Here is a 13,231-nt window from a genome sequence, read left to right as displayed (position 1 = left end):
GCAAGGCTTTGGTGTGGAAGAGAAATGTGATGAAGTATCAAAATTACATTAGAAAATTCCTCAGAGCAAGTTGGAAAACAAACCATGCAATGCAGACCGACTGCCTTATCAATATTATGTAAAAATGCTGCTTCCTTCCAACACTGGGGTCTTTCTCTTGAACCAAAGGGAAAAGATGACCAAGCACTTGGGAATTTGAACATCATCTTAACAATAATTATCATTTTCCAGGATTGAGACACTGGCCTGCTTGTGATTATCTCTGTGATATCTTCCTGATTGCTGTACAGTGACATACAGACTTGGAGATGCATGAGCTGTTTGGTAACGGGCAGGAGTTGGTAACTATTTTTTTTGCAATGCCCACACCACCAAATGCCGCCATGTTTGACAATACCCTGTCTTTTTGATGTTTCAGTTCCAGCAGTACCAGCTCTTTTCATTAAAGTTTTGAACAGTACAGCCATTCAGGCAGCATGGGAATCCAGCGCTAAGCTCGGGCAGCTCGAAGGGTTCAAGTTGTATTATCGCAGGATTCATGGAGCACACTTCATCGGGCCTGTACTCCTTCCGAGCAACGTGACATCATACAACATAACTCAGTTGGGTAAGAGGACTGTTTTGATCATCACCTGTAAAGGGCTAGGCAGGGGTTAATATCAGGAGAATAAAAACCGTCCCTGGGGCTTTGTTGAATCTGTACTTGAATTTAAATTGATTTTGGAGACCTCGGGCAACTGTCTGTGTGGAGTTTGCACATTCTCCCCGCGGGTTTCCTCCGGGTGCTCCAGTTTCCTCTCACAGTTCAAAGATGTGCAGGTCAGATGATTTGGCCATGCTAAATTGCCCATAGAGTTAGATGGATTAGCCAGGGGTAAATGTAAGGGAATGGGTCTGGGTGGGTTGCTCTTTGGAGGGTCGGTGTGGACTTGTTGGGCCAAAGGGCCTGTTTCCACACTGTAGGTAATCTAATCTTCCCAACTGAAGACATCCATGTAATTTGAGTCACGCTGGGCTCCAGACAGGCCGGAATGGAGCACAGATTGGCGAAGTGATGTTAGCGTTGTCAGTGTGCCCTCAAGCCCACAGTGTCCTTTGAATTTATCTTTGAATTTGGCTTTCCATCTTGGAGTGTGGGTTTAATAAATGTATTCAACAGATAACATCAGGAGTGGTTCTAGAGTGACCTTCCAAAAATAATAACTTGATGAGATGACCTCTATCTATCTCTCTCTTTCCTACATTGTAGCCGTCTTTTTTTTTGAAAGTGCATTTGTAAAACCAATTTTTCTTTTGTACAAGATCCAATGATTGCCTATGAAGTGAAGCTTCTCGCATTTAATCGTCATGGAGATGGGAATTCCACAGTCCGCTTTGTGGCTCTGCAAGGTGCTGCTGAAAGATCTGGGGGTGAGTACACCAGGCCCTGAATAAATCGGACATGAACTTGAAAGCATTGCATTGGGGAAGGATCTGCTGAGGCTATAGCTGGGGCAAGTCAGCAACCAAATGTTTCTCAAGGAGTAAAATTTACTGAAACATCAGATTGGTCAGCACTGACTGTGTGGACTTTGTTCCAGCTGATGTAGTCACATTAGTAGCACCGATGAATGTTTAGGAGTCTATGGCACTATTTGTGTAAGGTCAGAACCTATATCCTGGCTGGCATCTCTTTCTGTATCATCTAATGGACCTTGACCTTATTTCTGTTTATGGCTTACGTGATTGACAGCATACAAAAGAAAGTGACACAATTTCATGTCATTCATTGAGTTAAAGCAGTGAATCTAAAAGTGTTGCCTGTCCAACGCTATGGCTAAGCCAAGCTTAAGAACAGGCCAAGCCCTTATCCTGACTAATTATGTGGGGTCCTGCAACCAGACTGGCTTCCACTTATGCAGCACAAGTCCTCAATGACAATGTAGTTTTATAAGCCAGATTCAAAGGGCTAGTGACCATCTGCTGAGTCCAGTGTTCCTATGTTACAAGTGCTTTGTTTCACTGTTAGACCCGACAACTATCAGATGAAATTTCTAATATTCAGGGGCTGAAAACATCAAAGAGGAACCAGCTGAACAGAATGCAACATTGAGACTGAAGCTCTCCAACTAGGATGCAGACATCACCTCATTGGTGTCTCATTAAAATTAGCAACACACTTCCCATCAGATCTTGTTTCATGGGATGTGGGTGACACTGTGCAAAGTTCACCATTGGTTGACCACCTCTAAATACATTCGATTTGAATGGCTTCTTAGGCAATTGAAGCAGGCAATTAAGAGTCAGAGATGTTGTGGATCTGGAGTCACATGACAGTCAGACCAGAGAAGGTTGGCAGATTCCACCCCCCCAACTTCAGGATACAGTGATGCAGAGGGATCTGGGTGTCCTCGTGCATAAATTGCAGAAACCTAATTTGCATGTACAGCAGGTAATAAGGAATTTTGGTATTTATTGCAAAAGGAAAACAATATAAAAGTGGGAAAGTGTTGCTGCAGCTGTACAAGGCTTTAGTGAGACCACACCTGGAGTATTATGTACAATTTTGGTCCCCTTACTGAGGAGGGATGTAGTTGCATTGGAGCAATACAGAGGAGGTTCATGAGATTGATTTCAGAAAATACGGGTTTAACTAATGAAGAGAGATTGAGCAGTTTTGGTTTGTGCTCTCTGGAGTTTAGAAAAATGAGGAGATGAGGAGAAATTGTTTCTCTTAATGGGTGGTGAATCTGTGGAATTCACTACACTAGGATGTGGTGGATGCTGGGACATTGAGTAAATTTAAAGAGGAGATAGATTTTTAATCATAATGGGTTGAAGGTTTCGGAGAGTGGGCGGGAAAGTAGAGTTGAGGCTAAGATGAGGTCAGTTGTGGTCACATGAAATGGCCTGTACTGCGCTGTATTCTTCTAGTAGGCTTGAGTGGCTTCTCCTGCCCGAGTTCTTATGTTCTAAGAAGGCAATGTAGTCTCTCAAAATAGGGTTGAAGAAAAGTGAAAAGAAGGATTAGAGGGCACATAGCTCAGATTTTGTGCATCTGTAAATTGTTGGAAGAAGGAAAGACTCAGCAAGGTGAAATGTTTCTGAAAATGTTACAAGGCTGAGTCTTGATGTTACTGAGCCAAAAGAGCATGTGATATGGCATTTAAGACAGATGACAGAGAAAAGGATGAGAGGGACAATGACCATAACAATATTAACAAAATCGAGATGAAGGCTGCATTATGGAGAAGGGTTGGAAGCCACAGATGAGGAAAGAATTGTCACATCAGGATAATGAGCTGCTGCTTGTGTCTTGTCCAGGAGAGCACAGGAGCTGAGCACTCATGCAAGACAGGAAGGCTCCTCATATCATTAATGAAAGGCCTTTTGTGTTACAGTTCTGAACACTCCTTGTGACTGTTTGAAAGAGGAACACAGCAGCAAAACATCGACAACTGGCATCATCATTGGAACCCACATCGGTGTCACCTGCATTATCTTCTGTGTTCTATTCCTGGTTTTTGGATATCGTGGGAGGTATGTGCTGCAAAGAATGTTCTGAGAGAGTAGCCTCCTGTGGTCCTTGTACTATTGAAGGTGTAAATGTTGAAGCATACTAATGAAACAGAGATTGTATTGAGCACTGGCAAGCTGATGTGTATGTATGTGTTTGCGGACGAATGTGCAAAAGCATGTGCGTTGTGTGCTTGTGTGCATAAACCAGCCATAATTCATGATGCAAATGATCATGCATGGAAGTCTTAACATTAACAGCCAAATGTGCAGCATTCCTTTTTGTTATGTACATACTACAAGACAACTTTGATTATCCGAATGACACGGGCGGGGAGCATTTTGTTTGGACAATTGAATGTTTGGATAACACAGTTTACCCAAGCATTGGGACCTTGAGATCTTGTTCAGATAATCCGAAATTTGAATAATTGAGGTTATACTGTACATACTTACGGGAGTTTTGATATAAATGATCTGTGTAGTACCAGATATGAGTGAATGGTTTTGCTTTTATCAAGAACTCTACTGAATCCATATTTTCATGAATTAAGAGCTAAACCTGCCCTCTGGGACTTGTGTTTTCTAGGTTGCTAATGTGTAAAAATGTTGAGGAGCGTCTGGCCACCCCTCAGGCTCCATCCAGGGCCCAAAGAAATTCACAAGGGCTGGTTCTGAATGGTGGACCGCAGAGAGGTCGGGAGGAGTTCGCTGCCAACAGGAAGATGGCTGACATTAATGAACTGGAGCGACTGTTCCCTGCGCCAGGTCCTAGTGACCACCTCCACAAGGGAAATCAGGTAAGACCTCCTCACAAGGATCAACTCCAAGACATTCAATGTTACCGTGTAACACTCATGGGGTTTTGATGGATATATGAGATTAAGACTCTGAATGTCCTGATCACCAGGCATGAGAATGTAGGGGAGGAAGTTTGTACAAATCCCAGAAACATTACTTTCTTCCAGCTCGTTGCTGCTGTTCTGCTGTGCTGTCCCAGTGATCTAATGGGAGGTGGGCTTCAGATTGTCATGGGTTCTTCCTCCTATTAATAAAAACTGACTCACCACTCATGACTTTGGGACTAGTCAGTTTGTGAACATGTGGATGGGGCCGACCATCTACGCAGATGTCCATGAGGTGCCCAGTTGCCACAGATGACTGCTCGCAGTATGTGAATGTCTTGGACCTTCCTGGAGGGTCACTTAGGAGTAGATTTGAGCTGTATCCAGTATCTTTAGCCCTTGCCTTGGCAATGTCTTCAAATGGAGCTGTCTTACTGTGGAAATGGAAAGGTCTGTAATGATGCATGTTTCCATGTTCAAATATGGACTGGCTGTAACTCAATAAAGTGCCCCTTTATGTGCATCTGGCCTCAGTAACTCCTCTGAATTAACACCAGATGCCACCATGGAACAAAATTAAAGACGTTTGCGATATTTCAACAACTTGGTATGAACTGTCCAGTGGATTTTTATCAACTTCAGTAAATCCTTTCACCACAAGATAAATGACAATCATACCAGAAATGTGCTAACCCCACAACATTTGGAGATTACATAATGGAATATAGGCCACTTGGACAGATGTGCAGTTCCTGAGTTTTAGGCTTGATTTCCTTCAGGTTCATCTGTGTTTATCGGTCTCACTTTGGAGATTAAACATGTGGAGGAGTGTCCATGGTGGTACAGATTCACTGTGTCCCTGACTATACTCTCACTACTTAAAATAAACTTAAGCAATAATCTGCCTTGCCGTGGAACTAATTTGGCTCCCTGAAACTTAGACATACTCAAGGTATACAGATTGTGTAATAAATCAAGACAGCAAGAAAGTACACAATCATGGAAAAAACATAAAATAAACCATGTTCTGAGTTCCTTACTGCACGGTAAAGCTCAGTCCGTAAACATTTTTCCTCTCTGTATTCAAGGCAAAGGTTATTGGTGAATTAGGAGTGGGGCATTAAGCTTTTCAATAATTATGTCACTAAGTAACTTCCAGTTATGTCTTGGCATAATGTTATGTTTTCTTGTTTTTCTCTCTTTGTTCCCAACAGTCTAATAATGTCTCCCCCATTACTGAAGAACAGCCCAGTTTGATCTGCCAGAACTCTGTGTTCCCGCTGGATGAGTTTGTTGTGACTCAAGAACAGCACACTACCTTTGAAACCTCTGTTGTTCAATGTTGCTTAGACCACCCTGAACTAAACGTTAATCAGCTCAGCTTCACAGGAGCAAAAGACAGTAGTTCAGTCACCGCAGAGTGAAACTTTGAGGGAACCCAAGTCTCATTGCCTCCCTGTAGGCTTGTGACTGGAACTCATGTTGATATTCATCGTTTTCCTGTCAACTGGCATCTACACTAGGCCTGTCAGTCTCAGGTCAGCTCATGCATTATGGATTTGGTGGAAATGAAGTCTGTTTGTATCCTCAACAAACTCAGGCATGTTGTAATGAAGGTACTTCAACTGGTGTAGTTTATCTATGAAACTTATCTAATGAGGATGCATTTCAGGCCCTCACTTCGGATTTTCACCATTTACAAACACATATCATCATGTTGTTGGCTGGCTGCATGTTAGTCTTGCCTTCTAACCATTTCTTTGATGTAAACAGCTATCAGCATCAGTTTAGTAAGATCCCAACGGCTCTCTATGCAGGGATTCGATGAATTTCACATTGTATTCATCTCAGGTCACAAGTTCCATCGTTTCAGTTGTGGATCCTCAACAGACAAAGTGACTGCTGAGGCCTACGTGTAGAACGCTAATGAGACTTGGGGAGAAAAAACACAACTCAAAGAAAAGTTTGATGATTGAAAACTACCTCAGCCGCATTGAATGTCTTCTAAGAAAACTGCTCAAATTGGTATCTTCCTTTCTGCAAAGTGAAATCGCATTTGGTCAGTACAGATGCAGTACTACCTCAAGACCTCACTCATCTGCCATTTTCCCTGAAGAAGAGGAAAGAAAGCACTTCCAAATATAAAGAGAAACATTCTACCTCAAATTTTATAGAACTCCATTCTATGTTGTGGGACTGTTTTCCCTCCATTGGTGTACGTGGTGATTTTAACCAAACTCCCTGTCTGCGTAATGCCGAGGCGTGGAATTAATGGTCGTTACTTTTACGTGTGCTACACTGTATATAGCCACGTCTTATGTGTTTGCATTATTTTTTACTTTACAAAGGTGTTTATTCGCGTTGATTGTCTGCAGTGTTTATTAGAGAAATATTTTTTATCATTGTTCCTCACTTGGGAACGTCACCAAAGACCTGCTTTTGAAGAAAATTGAACAAGGCTCTGAATTTCCGATCAGCAGTGACCACATTGCTGTGTAGATCCTGCTGTAACTCTCATACTGTGTCCGTTAGGTCAGAGCACACACAAAACAGAAGGACAGCAATGTAACCAGTGTTTTGAGTCAAACATTCCCAGCCCTGACTCATGCCAGACCTCCCAGGATTTCAATAACATTCAAAAGAATCCATAGCTTTGGAAAGGAAAGTTTGTGGCTGACATCAGCCCTGGCTGGATTGTTCTTATGTATTGAAGGAAATGGATGAGAAGCACTCACTTTAAATGTGGTGTGCAAAAAAAAAAGGCAACCTCTCCTCAATCAAGCAGCATCTCACCAAGGACGACCTGGTCAGAGGAACAATATCAAGAACCTTCCTTCGGGAAAGAGAAATGGTATCTGGAACATTCCTCCAAAGCGTGCAGAGAAACAGAGAAGTACAAATCACAGATGTAAAGGCAGGAAGGAATTATGAGAAACCCCTCCACAAAGGAAATCTTGGTCTAGGCTGTGTTGACTTCCATAATGACAGTCTAAAATGCAGCAGTGCTTTTGTCTGAATCTAAACTTCCTTCACCTTTGGATATCTTGTAAACTTGCAGTCTTACGTTTCCACATATTTTGTTGCCCTTGTTCTGTACTCTGTCAAGGTAACTGTGATCATTACGGACTGCAGTGTCCGTGTTTCTAGATTTCACCCGGGTTGCTGTGATATCCGTGTTTCTGTACAACTGTTTGCTCGTGAAAATTGTTAGTTTTTGTGAAGCCTTATTGTGCAGTTTAATTAGATGGTGGGCAGTCAGTTATCTACCTCAGTATTAACCGCCTGATCTTTCTCCTGAGCTTATTCTCTGCTTCTTTCTGTTGTCCCAACACAAACCAGTGTCAGGATTTAATTTTCATCCTCACTCTGGCTTCCACTTGCCAACATATTTACTTATTGTAGAAATATATGAAGCCACTTAATGTGAGATTTTGAACAAAACAACAATACCTACCTGACAGTCAAACTAGAATGAGGTTGCTAAGCACTGACTTTCACTCAGAGTTTTGCAGCTAGGCCTTTGAGTATTGCATTAAATATTAAAATCCTTTGATCTTGGATGATGGACTTTGGAAGTTCCACATTTTTAAATTGTAAGGAGATTTGCCCCAATGATTCTCCAATCCTTTTAGTGAGTTCAGTGAATCAAAGAATCCCTACTGTGTGGAGCAGGTCGTGTGGAGCAGGTCATTTGGCCCATTGAGTCTATACTGACCCTCTGAAGAGCCTCCCACCCCATCTCTGTAACCCTGCATTTCCCATGGCCAGTCCACCTTACCTACACATCCCTGTGAGCAATTTACCACGGCCAATCCACTTAACTTGCCCATCTTTGGACTGTGGGAGGAAATCGGAACACCTGGAGGAAACTCACGGGGGGGATTTGTGCAAACTCCACATAGACAGTTGCCCGAGGCTGGAATCTAACTCAGGTCCCTGGTGCTGAGGGGTAGCAGTGCTAACCACTGAGCTACCATGCTCCTACATTATCTTCAGTCTTGATTGAACATTGGGATGGACAAAGGTTTGGCATTGGGGAAGAGGAAAGAGTAAATGGCAACAAGCTAGCTGTATTTTGTTTGTCATGCCTTTGAGAGCTGCTTTCTTCTTGTATCAGTGCAATACTGAAAGGCTGTAGATATGGGACCTGTTCTTTCAAATACATTAGAAAGCTGAGCCCTACAAGTGGAACGAGTGGCAACGGGTAATTATCATTGCTACAGTTTCAACCATGAAAATGTAACAAAGTACAAGGACAAAATTTAGGAAGGAATACCAATGAAGCCAGACATGGGGATGTGCCAAGTTCATGAGGGGGGCAGGAATGGAGAAGAGATGGCGTGGTGTGCATCCTGTACCTTTTGCACACACAGTGTGCTGTGCTCACACTCTCAGACTCTGTGTGACAAGCTCTAGTTTGTTGACATGTGGATAGTGTTCGATTTTATTTACACTCCTTGACAACGCAGCAGGGTGACGGCTATCTCAGGGAAACATCCTCACGATTCTTTTGTAGCTGAATGCAGGGTAGCTTTGCGATGACAGGGTATTTTCAGACTGTTAGATTGGAAGTATTTATTAGTGAGTCTCTCCTATTTTGCTTTCTTGTCGACAAAGAAACACTGGACACACCCTTTTTGAGTGGTCCATAGTGAGCTTATGCTCTTCACCAGTACACTCCAGGATGCTTAAGGGACTGAAATTGTAATTGAGAGTATATAACAAGATTTAAATCATCTTAAAATAGCTTCACTATAGGTAGAAACTTTGGTATCTGAGAGTTTACACCCAAGGTAATTTTGAAGAATGTTTTGCCACACAAAAAAGTGTATGAAAAAAAACCAGCAAGTTTTATTAAGAGAATTTTTATTTAAATTACTTGAAATGGATTCCTTCCATTTTAATCCTAAGATTGGGGCTGCTTTCTAAATTATACCAGGAGCAGACTAGGTAATTATTACAACTTATAAATGACTGTTTCTGTTATTTGAATGGAGCTAATGTCTCTCCTAAAATAGCAGACTCAGCAGCCATGCAAATACATGGAGTGTTTATCTGATGGCATTTAACTGCAAACGTTTACAGATCAGGTAGAAACTGGCTACTCACAAAATTGCATCAGGTACATATTCACTGTAAAGGGATGAAATTTTTTAATGATAGTTTATGATATTTTTTTACACACTAATTACTCTGTTGCAGCCACAATAATGATTGTGTGTGAAATGTGTCTGAAGATTCTTTTCAGAAATGCACAGTTTGTTTCTGCCAATGTGATGTCTTATTTTCAGTATTATAAACACATTTGCTGGGGTTTTTGAGCGTACTTAGATTTAGATTTTTTAGTAATATATTATAATTTTTAAGTCACAAATGTCTACACAATGTTAGCTTGAATATAGATTTAACAATAACCATGTGGATAATACTGTTACAAAACCTCTTTAGTAACATGGGTCATTTTTGGTCTAAAATCAAATTTGCCCAGCACAATGAAAATCTTGGAGCTTATTCTTCTTACATTAAATACATCACATTTCCTTTGTGGTGTCCAGTCATGAAGGACAAGCACTAAACTCATGTCTGTTTCGCAAAAGTATGGTTTGATATCTTTTAGGTGCTGCGTAATACCGTGTACCAAAAACAGAGCCGAAGAATTACTATGGACAGTTTTAACCTGACCCACCCACAGGAAAAGAAGTAGGATTGGTTTGGACTCTGTTTGATGTCCCACAATTTTACACTCCATTGAAGTCAACAGATCGTTAAAACAAGCAGAGTCTAAAATGTGCATCCAACTGGAACCCAATTCTCTCCGACTGGGCATGTTGGCTGAAAATGACCTCCAGTGTTTTTGTTTACTTTAAATACAAATGTTAATTGATTTTGGAGGATCAGTTCCCCAAACGTCTTGCAGCACAAATACTATTTTGCTGTCTCAACAAGAGGATCATCTCCTCATCACTAATGCACCATGTTATATCACTTCTTCAATCTGGGGACCTCATCTAAAGGCGACCTTTCTCTTATATGGATCATTGAGCTAAGTGCTCTCTTTGAAATTCAACCACAGATTGACTATGATCAATGCCCTCTTGAACTTAAAAACTGATTTGTTGATTTTTTAAAGGATTACCAAATATCCCAATGTCAATTCATTTGGAAGAGATTTGGGTGGGATGGTTGGGGAATTATCTTGTTGATATCAAGGGAAGGTGACTAATATCACACACATGTCGATTTGTCAAAAGGATGGGTTTGGTAATTCTACCTGTGTTGGGGGTGAAATGGCAGGAGCTCAACTAGTGGTGGGTTTAATCCCTACTTATCTCAAAGTTAACTTCAACAATGTCTTATTAACATTTCTGATATGTAATGATATACAGTTCCCAGAACAATAATGGTGTAATATTCCATTCATTATATATGAATCGTAGGATCCCTACAGTGTGGAAGCAGGCCACGCATCCCAGGTCATGCACTATAAGAACAAAGAAGATACCGACTAACTGGTGTAAAGACCTGGGCTGCTGATGTATGATGCTGGAGAGCAAAATAAAGAAAAGCAGATGTAGTTTTTTTTGTTTTGAAATTGTCTCCTGCTGTCAAAATGTCATCCCTGGCTGTGTGAACACGAGGTGTCAGCTACAAAATGTCAGCAACACCAAATCTCATGTAGGCGCTGGTCCAAGAGTGTGCGGTCCTTCCCTACCCAAGCTCAAAGCACTTTCCTCTCCTATTTACTCATTGTTCCTCGTGTGAATGTTCAGATTCCCACTGATCATATGATTGTTGACTTTGTATCATAACAGATTCTTTTGTTTTTGTAGATCAGATTGTTTAGTGTGTGGAAATAGAATTACGAAAAATAAAATAGTGTTAGTCAATTCAATCTTAAATGCTGTTTGTGATTTGATAAGATGGAAGTCGTGTGAAATTGCTCCTATCCAGGAGTGTAAGGTATTAAAAGTGTTAGAGATGGAAATGTGTTGCTGGAGAAGCGCAGCAGGTCAGGCAGCAGCTAGGGAACAGGAGAATCGACGTTTCGGGCATTAGCCCTTCTCCAGCAACACATTTCCATCTCTGATCTCCAGCATCTGCAGACCTCATTTTCTCATTAAAAGTGTTAGACAAGAAGACACAAGCAGAAGTAGGCTATTCGGTCCCTCAGGTCTATTCTGCCCTCCGGTGAGATCATGGTTGATCTGATCATCCTCATCTCCCCTGTCCTACCTTTCCATGTGACCTTCGCATCCCTTACTGATTAAAAATCTATCTGTCTCAGTCTTAAATATCTTTTATTGTCTGTAAGCAAGAACTGATCTCAGTGAAGTGACAGCTTCACAAAGCATTCAAATTTAAACCATTTCTGCAAACCTTACAGTCGGTTTCAGTTGACCTGCCATTTATAATGTCAGTATTGACCTATGATTGTTCAACAGTTGTTCTGTCATCAGCGGGTGAGGATGACTCTCTCCCACTCTTCAGGTGAGTCTGTAGGTGACTCTACACTCCAATGGGGCTACCACAGGCTCTGTTACACAGGGGACAGAAGGTGGTCATGGGAAGGGGTGGGTGGGGCGTCGGTGTGGCAGCGCGCTCCTTTTCCTATTTTCCTCTGGCTTCCACTTTCTCCCGACGGCAAGTCTTGAGGAGCTCAACATCTTCCTGGATGCTCCTTCTCCACTTTGGATGGTCCTGGGCCAGTGATTCCCAGGTGCTGGTGGGAATGCTGCACTTCGCCGGTGAGGGCGTGAGGGTATTCCTGAGATGCTTCCTCTGTCCACCTGGGACTTGCCTGCCGTCCCGGAGCTTGGAGTAGACACTCCCCAAGCAGGTGCTTTACAGTTGTTCTGTACACAGCTCCTCACTGTGTGTTTGTATGTGTGTGAGAGATAATTGATCTGACAAAGTGTACAAATGATCTATGGTCAATCCAGGCCACGTAGGCCTTGCCATACATTGCTTGGGAGTGAACCTAAGACCCCCTGCCATTTGTTCAAAAGTGAGTACAGCATTTTATGTAAAGTGGGTGGTCTGTCCCCCACCTTACGGTGGGTAGGTCAGGTGTCAGGCAACCTGTCTGCCCTTGGATCTATTAAGCTGTCTAAGTCTTGTCTTTTCCCTAGGAAGGGGAATTTCAAGACCAGTGGGCACACAGAGGGTGGTTTGCATGTGGAATCAACTTCCTGAGGATGTTGTGGATGTGGGTACAACATTTAAAAGACATTTGGATAAGTATGTGAATAGGAAAGCTTTGCAGGGATATGGATCAGGAGCAGGCAGGTGGAATTAGTTTAGGTTGGGATTATGTTCAGCATGGACAGGTTGAACCGAAGGGTCTGTTTCCATGCTGTATGACTCTATGAACATTTAACTGCGCTAGAAGGGCCCCAATCCATCTCTGCTGTAATTTTATAATCTCCAAGAGTAGGTAAATAACCCAGCTACTTCCACCGCCCAGACAGGAAGAAGCAAAGAGGCACCTGTTTTTGAGGGAGGCAGTAGTCCTATGTATTCCTGCCCCAAGATGTACCTCCCACTTTGTTTCCAAACCTCTTCCCACCCACCCATCTCTCCCCCCCCACCTTGATGGATCTCCTAGACAGACCACCAGCAAATGTATTCAAGTCTAGGAGACCACCTCGCACCTGTCTGGGGACTCCTTGCAGTCCAAGCGTTGGCCACTGCTCTCTCCTGGCATTGGTGGGGCTACAGAGGCACTAGCCATCAGATTGGCCCGAAGCTCTCTGGGGCAGGATGTCCTGTCATTGAGTTGGGGAAGGCTTGGAAGTCCACCACGACGAAGTTAATTTTGCATCAGTGTAAGGCACCTGGTTTCTAGTTGGTGCGAAACCAACAGACGTTTTAGTGGGGGATAATCCACAAAC

The 13,231-nt window shown here is 42.4% G+C and overlaps 1 protein-coding gene across 2 annotated transcripts in view; it reads left to right on the top strand.

Annotated features, from left to right (window-relative positions):
- igdcc3 (immunoglobulin superfamily, DCC subclass, member 3) overlaps positions 1-11,230 on the top strand; it is a 118,065-nt gene extending 106,835 nt beyond the window's left edge. For both annotated transcript variants that reach the window (XM_087981242.1, XM_043677044.2), the window contains 5 exons: positions 419-607; positions 1,303-1,410; positions 3,381-3,519; positions 4,085-4,295; positions 5,555-11,230. In XM_087981242.1, coding sequence (XP_087837368.1) covers positions 419-607; positions 1,303-1,410; positions 3,381-3,519; positions 4,085-4,295; positions 5,555-5,764 — 857 coding nt within the window. In that variant the 3' untranslated portion in view covers positions 5,765-11,230. The remainder of the gene's footprint in view (positions 1-418; positions 608-1,302; positions 1,411-3,380; positions 3,520-4,084; positions 4,296-5,554) is intronic.
- The last annotated feature ends 2,001 nt before the right edge of the window (positions 11,231-13,231 follow it).

Source organism: Chiloscyllium plagiosum, unplaced genomic scaffold (genome assembly GCF_037043375.1).
Source record: "Chiloscyllium plagiosum isolate Xiang-an unplaced genomic scaffold, Cpla_swu_hap1 HiC_scaffold_39, whole genome shotgun sequence".
Taxonomy (NCBI): domain Eukaryota; kingdom Metazoa; phylum Chordata; class Chondrichthyes; order Orectolobiformes; family Hemiscylliidae; genus Chiloscyllium; species Chiloscyllium plagiosum.
This window is presented reverse-complemented; position numbering and strand designations above follow the sequence as displayed.